Source organism: Mesoplodon densirostris, chromosome 2 (assembly GCF_025265405.1).
Source record: "Mesoplodon densirostris isolate mMesDen1 chromosome 2, mMesDen1 primary haplotype, whole genome shotgun sequence".
Taxonomy (NCBI): Eukaryota; Metazoa; Chordata; class Mammalia; order Artiodactyla; family Ziphiidae; genus Mesoplodon; species Mesoplodon densirostris.
The window spans coordinates 164,554,016-164,571,424 of record NC_082662.1 but is presented as its reverse complement, the minus strand read 5'-3'; the positions used below and the strand labels follow the sequence as shown (position 1 = coordinate 164,571,424).

Here is a 17,409-nt window from a genome sequence, read left to right as displayed (position 1 = left end):
TCAACCGGAAGAAATCAAACATTTATCACTTAACTCTTGACCTGGTCTGACTCCCTACATGTTGATAAAATCTTTCTACAGCCTTGGAAAATGCCCTGAAACCCAGATTACCTAATGTAATCTAGATCAAGATGAATCAGGTGCCATTCTTACTCTCAAAACCATTCTGGATCTACTCACAGAATGTAGAAAAATTTATATCCATTTTGAGCACCTTAGAAACTCTAATTTACCTTCCATTGAAGAGAATATGGTCTAACATTTGGATCCATTTTGAAATGATTCATGTGGAATTATGAAACAGGCATGACAATGTGCTACTGAATCTAGGAATCCTACTTTGTCTGCCATAACCAATAAAATTAGTGTCAGCAAATTAGCATAGATTCACAACTCCCAAATGTAAAGGAATCAAAATTTACACAGATAGGGAAGAAAAGAAATGAGACGACAGCTAAAGGTAAAAGAGTGAAGAGTCAAGAAGAATCTTTATTAAGATGGATGAAATAATAGTATATTTGTATGTCAACAGGAATGATCTAATAGAGAGGGAAAAAGTAATGATGTGGAACAGAGAGGAGAACTGCTGGAGCAAGAATCTTGAGTAGGCGAGAGAATGAAATAGAGAGGGAGCATGGCTTATGGTAAGAGTAGAAGCAAAGTAGATACACAGATGCAGGCAGGAGGGTAAGTGTGGCAACAGAAACTCATGGAAATTCTTTTCTGACTGCTTCTATTTTCTCAGTGAAACAGGAAGCAAAACAAGGTGATGAGGATGAGGATAAGGTGTTGGATTTAGAAGGAGAAAGTAGAGGAATGAAATTCTCACCTAAAAGAGTGGGAGAATGACTAGACAAAGAAAATGTAGTATGACTGCTGGGCAGCATTAAAGGTCTAGTACTGATTATCCAGAATTTTCTGTATGTTTCTGTCCCTCTGTGCTCAGGGTCTTCCATCTCCATTTTCCTACCCAATGACATCCATCCCCCAACTCCCTTCACGAAGCACCAAAGAAATTGGTAAAAATGATTCTTACTAATATGTGAGTGGTCCAAAGGGCAAGGAAAGAAATATAACTAAATGTCTAAGTATAGGAGAAAATAAGGATTATCCTATGGAAATGGGAGTGTTTGGGTCTTGCCTAGAAATCCAAATATAAAATTAAGAAAATATATTTTGGGAAAACCAAACATGCCTTCTAGCTACATTTAACCTGCTAGTTTGAGACTCCTGATGTATTGTTACTGCCAGAAGTGTTTGCATTTAATGGGAATTAAAAGCTTTAAAAGAATGCTCTAATTCATTGGTTTTCAAAATGTGGTTTGAGGACCCCAAAAGGGGATCCACAAAGTCACACCATTTTTATAACAATCATATTATTTTAATTTTTTTACTCTCATTATTTCATAAGAGGCTACATGACATAATATACGTGACATATATGACATATGATTTCACAGCATACTGTTGAGGGAGATATGAGAGCCAGCTGTTGTCTATTAAGTCTGACTATAAAGAGATTTGCAGAAGTAAAATTATGTCCACTCCTCTCAGTAATTTTTGTTTTGTTTTAGAAAAGAGTTATTTTTCATAAAAATATTTATGTTAACATGTAGTAGGTTATTTTAAAATAAATATGTAACACTTTTTCAATTTTATTTTTGAATACAATAAATATCCATAAATATAACTCTGCATAAACAAAAAATCTCTGGGGGTCCTCAGTTATTGTTAAGAGTATTAAAATGTCCAGAGACCAAAAGTTTGAAAACCGATGCACTAATCATTGAATTACAACAATCACCTAATAAACAGGGAACTTATAAAACAGCAGAGAAAGTGTGGAAAGTGGTGATTGTCTATAATTTACAGGTAGCTACCTAATCTGCCTAACCATTAGGTTGTTGTGCCTATTCTATTTTTGTTTTAACAAATCCAAAAATTCATGTTTATAGGATAAGACCTCTATATTTTGTAAGGTTTATTCCCGTGAGTTTAAATTCCTTTGAAAATCAAGTTAAAAACTGAAAGGCTGACATGAAAACTCAGACATCACTCAATTTAAAATACATATCAATGTCATTCACAAAGCGGGAAGAAAAACAGTGTCAATTAACTCAAAATTGTCCCAAAGAGTTCATCAGTGAAATTTGGCAGTTTTTTAATAAAATTATTAAGTATGGACCCTGTAATACACTGTCTCTGTGATGTTTAAGTTTTATGCACGAAGCGATGTCATGCTGAACTACGATCTTCCAAAGAATACACTTCAGTTGTATTTTTATGCTTTTGCTTCTGTGCTAACATCATCCCCAAGCACATTAAACAATACTCAGCATATGAAACATCCAAGCCAAAGCAACTGAGAGGCAAATAAGAAAAACATTATTTGCCTGGTTGCATCCGACAGAAAGCTAAGAAAATTTAGTTTTTCAAGTTACTTTTGAAACACTGTCAGTGCATTCTCCAGGGAACTGAAGAATACACTACGACAAGGAATTTCCTTGCCATCTCCCAACCCAGGATATTCTGACATAAGGAAGCACTCTTGAGACATATCAATGTCAAACGGTTTAAGAACTTATGACAAGGGAATATTTTTTTAATGATCTGATTCCTAGATGAGCCAAAAAATCTTTGAACACTTTAAAAAGTTAACTCAATATCATAAAAAACCTGAACAAACTGTCTAACAATTACATAAGTAAAGCCAAACTTCGTAGGTCCAATTCAATTTGCAAATAATCACAATTGATGAAACCATTGGCTATGATAGGTCTCCCAGATGGTAACATAAAGTTACTAAGCATGAGAAACTATGTTACGTACAGGGATTAATAGTACTGAAAAGATTATAAATTGATACTGAACTAAGCAGAGATAAGTTTAAATTAAGATCTTTATGAAATCTTAGGAAAATAACATATCAAAAAATGAAATAAGAAATGAACAATTTTGGTGGTATTTAGGAAAATAAAAACAAAGGAATTTAGATATAAGCTTTTATAACCTTTAGATGTAAGGTTTTCCAAGGACGCAAGAAAAAATTTTGAAATATTTGGGGAAATAATGCCTTCTTTCTCTATGCCCAGGAAAAGATCAAAACTATTCAAGCAAATTAATTTCAGAATAAGTTGAGAAAGAACATTTTAAATGATGATTTCTAAAATTCCTTATTAATCCCTTTATGTGTCCCTGATGTTAAAGGGAAAAGCTAAATTCAAAATTTCTAAGTGAAATACTCATATGATAAAACAATATCAATATAATTTTTAGTTGTTGAACTACAATACTTGGTTCTGTTCAGAGCCTCACATGGCAAAAGAGCTGAGCTATAACATAACTTCTTTACCTTTAATAATTATTCAAATCGCAAAACCTTCCTCAAGTACATATTTTTTTTCCAGTTATTTGGCAATTCTCACAACAGCAGGGGTCGCAATGTACTAGTTAAATGTTTCAGGACACAAGGGAAGGGGATTAAATGTTCATATAGCATAGCTTTATTACAGCCTGAAATATTCATGATTCATTATATTCTAGTTAAAATAATTTATTATTAAGAATAAAAAGATTTTTCAGTTATGGCGTCCCCAAATAATAATAAAGAAAACCTACTTAATATCTGATAGCATTTCCAGTTGAAACAGCATCCCTTAAAAATCACTCCTGAAAAGTTCTACCAGATGTATAGCTCTACAAAAGAGCTTCTACATTTTTTGCATCTTTTAAAAATTAAATGATTTCTATATATAAATGGGTAATTTTAAATTCATTTGTCAACGTGAACATATAATGAACAAATAATTTTTATCTAATGAAAAAAGCAAACTGACCAGTCTTATTATAAACTACATGCTCTTTAATTCCTTCTCCATAACTACAGTGAAGAAAATGTACCTCAAATTCTCTAAATATTTGATTTACAGAAGGTTATTTTTTCTCTTTCAAAAAAAATTTCACTTCCACGGAATCATTCCAAGTACTAGCCAAGGAGCAACCTAGATAATTTAGATTATCTACTGTTCAACACATTAAAAATCCAAAAGAGACAGTGATATTTTTGAAGATTTGAAGGAAAAGACATCTAATCACTTCCTCTATTTCAGTTTTCTAACTGAACATCAAATCAGAGGATGTAAAATCAATGATTAAGTCATAAGTAGAATTTAAAGAGAATAGAAAAAATAGAAAATATAGTGCATTGCACATAGAAATGGCAAAATAGTGCTTCATGAACGTTTAAAAAAATTACATATATTAAACAGTGTATAATATATATCACAAAATATAGTGTATATTAATATACACACATACACATGTGAGTACTGGTTTGCAATGTACAATATAATACTACAGTCTGGGGTAAAAGATATTTGAAAGGCACTGCTCTAGATGAATTATTTCCTATGCCTTTAAAATCTATGCTCTCTATAACTCCAACTTCTATATAATTGTAGTGGCCAAAAATGAGAGATATTAAATATATCTTGAACTACTCAATTGAGAAGTTTAGTTTATTGTGTTAGGAGTTGATTTAATTTTCCACACATATAACATATACATTAACAAATGTAAAAATAACCATTCTATTAATCACTTATCAGGAAATCATTTAGTATACACTACATACAATTTCTCTGAACACAGCAAAGAGTACAATCAAACAAAATAGGTCCCTCACAGTCAAAAGAAATGTTACAAGGTCCATGCAATAAATGTTACTAGGAAGAGAACCCTTTGGGCATTCATTTGGAATTTCATTTTTAACAAAATACACATTTCAAATAAGTTCAGTTGTCGGTTTCCAAGACCACAGGAGATTAGAAATATATCATTAGAGGAAAGGAAAATTGCTGCCATGGAATTGCTGCTGGTACAAAAGAAATGAGAAGTGACAGCCAAGGACAAGTGAGGAAAACAGAAAAACTGTATATAAAAATTAAAAATACATGGCATTCTGGGGCCATTTAGCAAGGGGAAGTACTTGAGCATAGTAATATTTATAGCCCTGTATAATAAATTATCTTCAGAATTACAAATTTGAATCAATGATAATGAAAAAAATAGCAATTACTTATATAGCACTTGAGCCAGGCACTCTGGCTCCAAAGCCCATGGTTTTAACCCCTACAACATTATACTGCTTCTCAATAAAAATTTAAATTATGTTTATGTATTAAGGTAAACTTAAGAAAATATTTAAGAAAAGAACAATGTAATCAATTTTAAAATACAAAATGATTAAATACCCTTAATGATATATGCCTGGAAAACATACTTATCAAAAAAGGCCCATTTCTGGATAACAATTATTTGTGTTCTACATATATTTACATTAATTTCACTTATAATATTATTATATTCACTAATATTTACTGCATTATATCATTTAACCCTTCCCTATTAATATGGACCATTATTACCTATATACTGGAGATGAGAAAACTGACATATGGGTTAAGTAATTTGTACAATATCATATAGCTAGTAACTGATAAAGCCAATATTCAATATAGTCTGGCTCCAGCATTCTAGCTTTTATTCAATGTGCTCTGTGCCACTACAGTGGCAAGGTATACTACATACAGTAATATTTGCAATAATGTATCAGGATGTACTCTTTAAGAGATTCTGGTAATCCTGGAAACCCAGCTAAAATGCAGAAAAATTTAAAAATATCTTTCAGGATCATTAGGCTGCATGCTTACCAATGTTCCACTTCTAATCCTTCCAGGCATTTGCCTACCCGCCTTAAAGTTCTACATGGCTATGTGATTTGCTTTATCAATGGAAATGTAAACAAAAATGATATTTGTTACATCAAAGTGGAACCCTTTAAGTTTGCAATTCTCCATTTTCTCTGTCTTCCCTTCCCCAATGCCAAGGTGACCTGAAGGCTTTGTTAGTGGGTCCTTGACTGATGCTAACATGAACCAGCAGTTTCTACTTACCTATAGTGGACATAAATATGAGCAAAAAATAAAACTTTATCTATTTTAAGCTACTGAGATATTAGGGTTGTTTATTAATAATCATAAGCGTGTCCTCCTGACTAATACATTTAATAAATAGATTTTTCTGGGAAGTGATGGATAAAAGGGCCATTTTGAGGACTTAATAAAATAGTAACAATTCTGAAGTTTACAAAATGGTTATGTTCCAAAAGTTCATACTGAATCAGTAACTTGGAATTTGGAGCATTTTTTCCCCCATAGGCTCACATTATAAAAGGGCCTACATAAGCTTATATAACCCATAATTTAAATGAAAAAAATTGAAAATAACAGTGGCATTAAATAATTAAATAAAAAGCATGTGAAATACTTGTAGGTATTCTGAACATGTGTAGATATTTTGAAGAATTTTATAGAAGTTGGAAGGCACTGTTCTAGTATATTTTAATTTCTCTTCAGTATGTACATTTTCTCCCTTTCCTTGATCCTGGAATATCAGAAGTTATTCTCTTTTGTTTACTACACATGATTGTCATTGCTTCCATGATGTGTAAGTGGAAGGCAAAGGAGGAAATAAAGTTATCAAGCAAAAAACATATGAATATTTGATAGCAAAGATCAATAAAACTAAAAGCTGGTTCTTTGAGAAGATAAACAAAATTGATAAACCATTAGCCAGACTCATCAAGAAAAAAAGGGAGAAGACTCAAATCAACAGAATTAGAAATGAAAAAGAAGTAACAACTGACACTGCAGAAATACAAAGGATCATGAGAGATTACTACAACTAACTGTATGCCAATAAAATGGACAACCTGGAAGAAATGGACAAATCCTTAGAAAAGCACAACCTTCTGAGACTGAAACACAAACAAATAGAAAATATAAACAGACCAATCACAAGCACTGAAATTGAGACTGTGATTAAAAATCTTCCAACAAACAAAAGCCTAGGACCAGAGGGCTTCACAGGCGAATTCTATCAAACATTTAGACAAGAGCTAACACCCATCCTTCTCAAACTCTTCCAAAATATAGCAGAGGGAGGAACACTCCCAAACTCATTCTATGAGGCCACCATCACCCTGATACCAAAACCAGATAAAGATATCACAAAGAAAGAAAATTACAGGCCAATATCACTGATGAAAATAGATGTAAAAATCCTCAACAAAATACTAGCGAACAGAATCCAACAGCATGTTAAAAGGATCATACACCATGATCAACTGGGGTTTATCCCAGGAATGCAAGGATTCTTTAATATATGCAAATCAATCAATGTGATACACCATATCAACAAATTGAAGGACAAAAACCATATGATCATCTCAACAGATGCAGAAAAAGCTTTTGACAAAATTCAACACCCATTTATGATAAAAAACCTAGAGAAAGTAGGCATAGAAGGAAAGGCAATATATGACAAACCCACAGCCAAAATCGTTCTCAATGGTGAAAAACTGAAACCATTCCCACTAAGATCAGGAACAAGACAAGGTTGGCCACTCTCACCACTATTATTCAACATAGTTTTGGAAGTTTTAGCCACAGCAATCAGAGAAGAAAAAGAAATAAAAGGAATCCAAATCGGAAAAGAAGATGTAAAGCTGTCACTATTTGCATATGACATGATACTATACATAGAGAATCCTAAAGATGCTACCAGAAAACTACCGGAACTAATCAATGAATTTGGTAAAGTAGTAGGATACAAAATTAATGCACAGAAATCTCTTGCATTCTTATACACTAAGGATGAAAACTCTGAAAGAGAAATTAAGGAAACACTGCCATTTACCACTGCAACAAAAAGAATAAGATACCTAGGAATAAACCGACCTAAGGAGACAAAAGACCTGTATGCAGAAAACTATAAGACACTGTGAAAGAAACTAAAGATGATATAAATAGATGGAAAGGTATACCATGTTCTTGGATTGGAAGAATCAACATTGTGAAAATGACTCTACTACCCAAAGCAATCTACAGATTCAATGCAATCCCTATCAAACTATCAGTGGCATTTTTCATAGAACTAGAACAAAAAATTTCACAGTTTGTATGGAAATACAACAAACCCCAAATAGCCACAGCAATCTTGAGAAAGAAAAATGAAGCTGCAAGAATAAGGCTCGCAGACTTCAGACTATATTACAAAGCTACAGTAATCAAGACAGTATGGTACTGGCACAAAACAGAAATATAGATCAATGGAACAGGATAGAAAGTCCAGATATAAACCCACACACATATAGTCACCTTATTTTTGATAAAGGATGCAAGAATATACAATGGAAAAAAGACAGCCTCTTCAATAGTGGTGCTGGGAAAACTGGACAGCTACATGTAAAAGAATGAAGCTAGAACACTCCTTAACACCATACACAAAAATAAACTCAAAATGGATTAAAGACCTAAATGTAAGGCCAGACACTATAAAACTCTTAGAGGAAAAATAGGCAGAACACTCTATGACATAAATCACAGCAAGATCCTTTTTAACCCACCTCCTAGAGAAATGGAAATAAAAACAAAAATAAACAGATGAGACCTAATGAAACTTAAAAGCTTCTGCACAGCAAAGGAAACCATAAACAAGACAAAAAGACAACCCTCAGAATGGGAGAAAATATTTGCAAATGAAGCAACTGACAAAGGATTAATCTCCAAAATTTACAAGCAGCTCATGCAGCTCAATATCAAAAAAAACAAACAACCCAATCGAAAAATGGGCAGAAGACCTAAATAGACATTTCTCCAAAGAAGATACACAGACTGCCAACAAACACATGAAAGGACACTCTACATCACTAATCATTAAAGAAATGCAAATCAAAACTACAATGAGGTATCACCTCACACCAGTCAGAATGACCATCATCAAAAAAACCTACAAAAAATAAATGCTGGAGAGGGTGTGGAGAAAAGAGAACCCTCCTGCACTGTTGGTGGGAATGTAAATACAACCACTATGGAAAACAGTATGGAGGTTCCTTAAAAAATATGACCCAGCAATCCCACTACTGGGCATATACCTTGAGAAAACCATAATTCAAAAAGAGTCATGTACCACAACGTTCACTGCAGCTCAATTTACAATACCCCGGACATGGAAGCAACCTAGGTGTCCATCGACAGATGAATGCATAAAGAAGATGTGGCACATATATACAATGGAATATTACTCAGCCATAAAAAGAAATGAAATTGAGTTATTTGCAGTGAGGTGGATGGACCTAGAGTCTGTCATAGAGAGTGAAGTAAGTCAGAATGAGAAAAACAAATACTGTATGCTAACACATATATGTGGAATTAAAAAAAAAGTGGTTCTGAAGAACCTAGGGGCAGGAGAGAATAAAGATGCAGACACAGAGAATGGACTTGAGGACTCAGGGAGGGGGAAGGGTAAGTTGGGACGAAGTGAGAGAGTGGCATGGACATATATACACTACCAAATGTAAAATAGATACCTAGTGGGAAGCAGCCACATAGCACAGGGAGATAAGCTCGGTGCTTTGTGACCACCTAGAGGGGTGGGATAGGGAGGATGAGAGGGACACACAAGAGGGAAGAGATATGGGGACATATGTATATGTATAGCTGATTCACTTTGTTATAAAGCAGAAACTAACACAACATTATAAAGCAGTTATACCCCAATAAAGATGTTAAAAAAAAAGAAAAATGAACATTTGAAAAAAAAACTGCTTAAATTCAAATTCAGTGGCTTGTGGGCAACAAAAGAGAGGCGGGGGGAAGAGTATGGCATACTAAATCTTTACCTAAACAGGAATGATTTTAGAGCCAACTTAGTAGTTCTCAGATAGATGAAAAGTTTTCATGAGTTTATAAATGAATATTCGTTCCTCACACAGCAAAAGAGCCGAGCCGTTACCAACTTCCTCTGCTTTTAATAATTATTCAAATCACAATATCTTTTCATATGTTTTTCAATTTATTCTACACGAAAATTTTTATGTATATTTTCATGAGGAATGCTACTTAGTCATCATCTTTTACTTACCATAGAAAGATAAGCCAAGAAGTTACTAAGGCAAGCTAACCATAAACATGTCAACAGAGTTATTTTGCTTTCAATCAGTTTTTACAGATCAGCTAAGAACAGAGGTGGAAACTTTTAAGATCATCCATTCCTACCTATGTAACGTAAGGTTAGAATAATCCTAGCTCTTTACTCTCCCTCGTGTAGCAAAATCTGATGCCCTAGGAATTCATAGTATTTCAAAGAAAATAATAAAGCATGACTTTGGAAGAATGAGTGAAAAGGAAGTGAAAAGTTTTCAGTTGCTCTTCCTACTCAGTTTCTTCATTTCTCTACTGCATGGAAATTCCAAGAACATCACTGCTTCTCAGGAACAGCCTAAATTTAACGTGTTTTTTATGTATCTGTTGAAAAATAATCATATTTCTCTGACTGTTATAGCTCACTTAGTGGTTTTCCATTTCCAGTTTTACTCATCTATTGGACAAGTTTTTCTTTCTTTAACTCCTACCTCTCCTGAGCTCTAGACCTATGTTTCCATCTGCTCACTGAACATCTTTGTCTAAGATGTCTCCAACATATCTCAAACTAAATCCATCACTGATATCCTCAAATTACTTCCTTTACACTTCTCTATTTCTGTTCCTGGCACTAACATTCTAACAGGCATTGAGTTTTTATGAATTCTTTACCATTATCCATATCCAAACAGTAGCCATGTCATATTAAGTCTACCTATGATATGTCTCTTCTGCCCTTTCCTTTTGCCTCATACCTGACATACCACATCTTCCTTAATTCAGGTTTTCTTTACTTCTTGTCCTGCTAACACAACATGCTATTGTTCTCTTCTTTAGACTCTAGTTTTAGTGCATCCAGTAGAATGATGCCAGATTAATTTCCCTAGGGCAATACTCTGATTATGACCCAACTAGCTCAAAAACCTGCAATGATTACTATCATCAACTATATTAAGTATAACACTTAGCACAGCCTTAAACTTCATAATGCCACATAAGCATACGAACCCATTTTTTCAAACTTATCTCCCACTATTTTCTTAGTTATTGTTCCTCATACTGGCCTAGCGCCATCTATGCCTTAGGTAATATTGATCATTTTATCTGAAATATTTTCTACAGCCTCTATTCTTCCTTCCTTTGTAAATATCACCTTGTTAAAAAGACAAATCTGTCAATGTCCATCTCAAATGGCACTTTGTCTATGAAGTATCAATGTGGAAACATTCTCTCTTTTGAGTTCCAATATATCTACAGATTGAAAAATATTTCTCTACAGTGCTTAGCATTATGCTCTGCCATAGTAGATTAGCAACATTTTACTGACTTAAACTGAATGAAACTGCACGTATATCACAGGGAAGTAAAAATAAATAAGCTACCTTGTTTGTTAACAGTGATTTAATATCTATAAGAAGGATATTTGTGCTCAGAGAAAGGCAAGTCAGCAACACTTACAGAACGTCCACTTCACATTGAATGATAATGATGATGATGTTAGTAATAAAAATGATTATAGCTAACACTTATTAAGAAAATACTATGTGTCAGATACTGTCTAAGCACGTTCATGCAATAGCTCATTTAATCTTCAAAATAACTTAAGTTGGTTATAATTATTATCCTCATTTTACAGATGAGAAAACCAAATCAGAGTTTGGGTAACTTGCCCAATGTGACACGTTTAAAAGGAAAAAGTGACAATTCTAATAAGACAGTCTGACTCCAGAAATGAACTCTAGGAGAGATGAAAGAAATATTTTTTGTATTGAATATCTTATATGCCAAAATTTACTACTTGTTAACAAAATATGAAATGAGTACCCTATGAGTAATTTCCCAAAAATCTCTTTTAAATTATTTGTTTCATAAAAGTAGGTGACTGGATACTGAACAAACCATATAGACTATGAATTCCTTCAGGACAAGGACTTTAGCTTATCATCTTCATACACTAAGAATCTAACTTGATATTCAATATATAATTCTGCTAAATTTATGATAAATAAAGGATCACATAAATTAAATTCAAGGTCCACCAATTTTACTTTAAGGTTTTCCTGTTTCCTCACCAGATATTAGTATTTCTTTGGTTCCCCAAAAGCAGTTTTAAAGTGCTCAATAGAGTTTCTTCTAAAATGCATAATAAAAGTCCTGTGTAATATTTGTGGACTGGCCAATGGACCAAATGTTCTTAGACTGACTAATAGACTAAAGGTTTTCCTTTTCTGAGAAAAAAAGTAAGAAATAAATTTCCTTAAACTTTTTTTTTTAAGGGGACTTGGAGAACTGAAATTTTAAATTATAGTGCTGCCTATCTTAATCATAGTTAACTTAATATTATTAAACATAGTAGTTTATTATAGTAGTTAATAAATCCAACTTTGGCAGCAGATATACCTAAGTTTGAATTTGAGCTTTGTCTTTTATCTAACTGTGTAATCCTGGGTAAAGATCTCAGACGGGGATTCTACAAGATAATGTAAACAGAGCACACAGCAAAATAACTGTCACAGTAAACATTCAATAAATTTTACTTCTAGTATTGTAAAAAAAAATAATGATGATGTCAATTAGACAGGATTTGCAGATATTAGATAGCTAAGAATAAACTTAATTTTAAATCATTCCAACTATTCCACTGCTTAAAAATATTTGAATATATGGAGAAAGCTACAAAAAAAAAAAAAGAATGAAGCTGCAGTGCTAAACAAAGAAACAGTCTTAAAAGCTGAGTAAGAATTTGCTTTCTGGTTAAGAAAGCAGTGGCATTCCAGGTGGAGGAAAAAAGCAGGTGGATGGGCACTGAGGCATAAAAGAATTTGTTTAGAGGACAGTAAGGGGATCAGTATGGACACAGTATAAAGTATATGTTGGGGAGTAGCAGGTGCCTACGAAGACAGACACTTAACAGATCAAAAAGCGTTTTTAAATATTTTGCTAAGAAACATTATGCATGAGAAGCATTATGTATGAGCACAGAAGAGTTAGTTCTTGAATCCATCCTCACTATATAGATATCTTGCTAATAGCTGAAAGAAAATAATGTATAAACTGAATCCTCCAATATAATATTTTCTGACACTATATAAAAATGCCTTTTTTTACTTGATGACAAAAAGGCTCCATAAATTTGTACATTGGTAAGGAGTATTTTAAAGGTATGGCAGAATATAAGAACTTAAACAATATCTGCTTTTTAAAAAAATGCTGAAGAGAGAGTAATTTTTCATTCTTGCTCCCATAGTAGTATTTTTATATTTTCACTTTGGTTTCATTTTCACAGGGGTAAATGAAGTCAAACAGCTAAAAGTTCCTATTCCACTTCATTCTATACCACCATGGAAATCCTAGCACTGGTCATTTTTCATTCATTCTGCTTATATTTAGGTACCCAATCAAAGAACATATAGACAATGATTTTTTTTTCAGCAGACTTTTCAAGACAGACTTGAATTTTCCAGTGATGTTGGAAATTCCAAGCAACACTATCATTAATTTTTAAAAAGCATACCTAAGAGTGCAGTGAGTTTGGGAAGCAGCCCAACTTGTACCATCTTATTCCTCAGTCCTGTGTCAAAGGATAGGTTCAGTAAGAGTCGGAGGGTGATATTCAGCAGATCTTCATGCTCACAAGGTATCATTTTTACCAGTTTTTCAACAATATCCATTTCCACCTATGTAAAGTAGTAATACAAATGCAGTCAGGCTCTATTGCACAATAAGACAAAAAAGATTACAAAGAATTATTTTTTCATTGTTTTTACCCTCATGTATATATTTTTATAAGTAACTATGTGTTAACTTATTTACTCTCATTTTAATCTGTAAACTTCTCTGAAACCAAACTTTTCAGGAGGAAATACATATTTCCAGTTCATCCCTTCCTTCCCTCATTTCATAGCATCAACTGGAAGACAAATTACTTTGGGTTCTTGAAAGCACATTATGGACTCCACCTACTTAGTGCCAGACCCTGTGCTAGATTAAACAAGATTCTGTCTTGGCTTTTAAGGATTCCAGTCTAAAAACACAGCAGAGAAATAAAACAAATAATTAAAATACAATATGATAAAAGTGGAATGCATAAAGTGCTCTAGAAACAATGTGGAAGGAACTACAAGCTACCTAGAAGAACAGAAAAGACTAAATTCAGAACAAAGTTCTAAACAATGTGTAATAATTTGCTCTCTGGTAAAGACACTGGTAATCCAAATAGAAGAAAAAAACAGTGGATAGGCATTTATGCATAAAAGAGCTGGTCTGAGGCACTGCAAGTGCTTTGATATAGCCATAGTATAAAGTATATGTTGGGGAGTGGCAGGAGCCTATACAGACAGACGTTGGACAGATCACAAAAAGCTTTTAATGCTCTGCTAAGAAGTTTAACATCATTCCTTAGGCAGTAGAGTGCCTTGAATGATTTTAAGTCCAGAGGGTGATGTGGTCAGACTAGAGCAAAGATAAATATAAAGATAAATATAACAAAACACACACACATATATATATGTACTCATACACACCCAACATACATACATGCAAACATACACAAAAATGTGAAAATAAGGGGCACTGTATAGGACAGACTGGAATAGGTAGAGACTGAAGGCAGGTATAAGAATATATTACCTTAGACAGGTGAGATGTGATTAAGGTCTGAATCAAAGAAAGGATAAAGATGTTGAAGAGGAAAGAATAACTTGAGAGGTGTTTAGAAGATACAGTCAAAGCATTTGAATGTGAAGTGAAAAGGAAGCTTTGAAGGTGACTTTCAGGCTTTTGGCTTGGTCAGTGTGTGTTGGGGATCCCCAAGAACACCACCAGGTCCTGCGATTTGCTAGGAGGACTCACAGGACTCAACGTATTGTCATATTCATGGTTATGGTTTATTACAATAAAAGGAGGCAAAGTAAAATCAGAGAAGGGAAAAGGCACATGGAGGCAAAGTCTGAAAGAAGCCAGGTGTAAGCTTCTTAGAACCCTCTCCTCATAGAATCACACAGACTATGCTCCAGCACTGAAATGAGACTGAGACTCGATGCCCAAGGTTTTTATTCGGGGCTGGTCACATAGGAAACCTCTGCCTAGCATAAAATAAAATTCCAAACCCTGAGAAGGAAAGCAGGTGTTTAGCTTAAGCCACATTGCTTGTGTAAACAGTAAACTACACGTATTCATTAGGAAACAGTGAGAACACTCCTGAGTCCAAGTTTCCAGACACCAGCCCAGGGCCAATCTTGAAAGAAGGCCTATAGGAGAGCAATCTCAGGTTCCTTTTCTGCATAGTCAATAAGGTGGATGTAGGTGCCATTAACTAAGATCTTTAAATTGAAAAACAGGTGTAGGACAAGGAGGGCAAAAAATTACTAAAAGTTTTGTCATGTTTAATTTGAGATGATATTCAGTGGATATTTGGAAATCTTCAAAAGTCAGAAGAGAAGCTGGGCTATGAGTAATAGTTTAAACTCTAGAACAGGGATCAGCGAACTATGGCTAGTGGGTCTAATCTGGCTTGCCATCTGTTTTCATACAACCCAAGAGCTAAAAATGGTTTCTGACTTTTACACTTTTAAATGGTTGAAAAAAAATGAAAAATATTTCATGACACATGAAAATTATTTGAAATTTTCAGTTTTCATAAGTTTTATGGGAACACAGCCACGTTCATTTGTTTATAGACTGTCTATGGCTGCTATCATGCTACACAGCAGAGATAAATAGTTGCAACAGAGCCCATATGAAGGGCAAGGCCTAAAATACAGATTATTCTAGCCATCTACAGAAAAAGATTGTTGATCCCCAATCTAGAAGATTATGAAATTGCCTCAAGAGAGCTTGTTTTAGGATGAGAAATCAGAGGACAGAACTTACTTGGTAGTGTAAGCCCTGTACTCACATTTCTTAAAGTAATAATCAGAAAAATTTGGTTATAAAAATATCTCACATAATTGTTACAAAGAAATGGCCAAAAAAGGAGACAAATTCTATATAACTACATATTTTTCTTGTTCATTAGCAAAATATTTATGAATAACCTTGATCTACTTTTTCTTTTATGGGAGGTCTAAAGCATTTATTTATACCACCCTTCCCATATCTTTATTGCAAATTTTCACTGACCTCATAAAAATCACATTAATAATTGAGGCCTCAATATATTTTTTTCCTTTCATTCTATGCCAAGGAGTAAACAATTTTTTTTAAATGGTAAATTGACAAACCAACAACAATTTTTCCTTCAGACCTGTATCTATACTCCATGGCCACACTGCATTCATATCCTAGAGCTCTTTTTTAAGAAGTATAAGTCCTTCTCCAAAGACTCTTTAACTTTGGTTCTCCCTTTCTCTTAGTTTAGTCTTCCAAGCAGGCTGCAGGATTCATTTGTTAACTTCACACAATAATTTCCACAGAGGCCAGGGACAAATATTCATCACATTTATGCAAAACTGTAACTCTTACAGTAGCTTCTTTGATTACAGTGTATAACTTCTTCTCCAGAGTTATTTATTTATCCATTCAACAAATATTTCTTAATTTAAGCCCTGGGTATATTTTGGTGAACAAGAAAGAAATGGTTCCTGTCTTCATGGAACTTATATTCTAGAGAGCATGAAATACAGTTAAAAAAACAAAACAACTGTCCCACACACAATTACACAGTTATCTAATTATAATTGTATAAATTGTGATATTATATATGAGAAACAAACAGAGTACCATGAGAGAATATAAGGAGTAAACCTGATATAATCTCCGTGTGAGGAGCTGTCAAGGAAGGCTTCTCTGAGGAAGAACAACCTACTGGATGAACAGAAATTAGCTAACGTTAATTGAAGAGGCAGAGGAAAGAGCTGTCTAGATGGAAAAAACAGCCGTGTACAAAGGCCCCGAAGTGACGTGGAAAATAGAGCATTCAAGAAACTCTTTAAAAACTGTCATTCTGACTACGAAGTAGAGAATATATTGGAGGAAGGCGAAAACAGAAGTAGTCAGATTAACTAAAATGCCATACTATTAGTCAGATAGAGGCATTAGTGATTAAGAAAAGTAAGCAGAATCTCAAACTTCCTCTAAGGATGTAAGAATCTGGAAAGGATATGGTTCCCACTCTAACTGCAAGAAAAATCCAAATACAAAATCATAACTTAAAAAAAAAAATCAGAGAGCTGAGGTTGCACAGAAATCAACCGGCCTGAAATATAAGGAAAATAGGCACCCCCAAGGAGATAAGGGTCATGAGCACTGGTTTATACGGAGCAGAGAACTGGAGAGAAAGAGAGCTGCCACAGAAGTCGGTAGGAAGACTGCACAAAAACTTTTAAACAAGTAGCTAAAGGCCAAATGTGAAGTAGCCTGAGACTCTAGAACTCTGAAGCTACAGATGCTCAGGGAGTTTGCAACCACTTGCAAGCTCTTTTCCAAG

The 17,409-nt window shown here is 33.9% G+C and overlaps 1 protein-coding gene across 2 annotated transcripts in view; it reads right to left on the bottom strand.

The window, feature by feature from the left end:
- Nucleotides 1–17,409, bottom strand: part of KIFAP3 (kinesin associated protein 3) — a 166,096-nt gene that overhangs the window by 85,664 nt on the left and 63,023 nt on the right. For both annotated transcript variants that reach the window (XM_060091281.1, XM_060091280.1), the window contains exon 10: nt 13,498–13,660. In XM_060091281.1, coding sequence (XP_059947264.1) covers nt 13,498–13,660 — 163 coding nt within the window. The remainder of the gene's footprint in view (nt 1–13,497; nt 13,661–17,409) is intronic.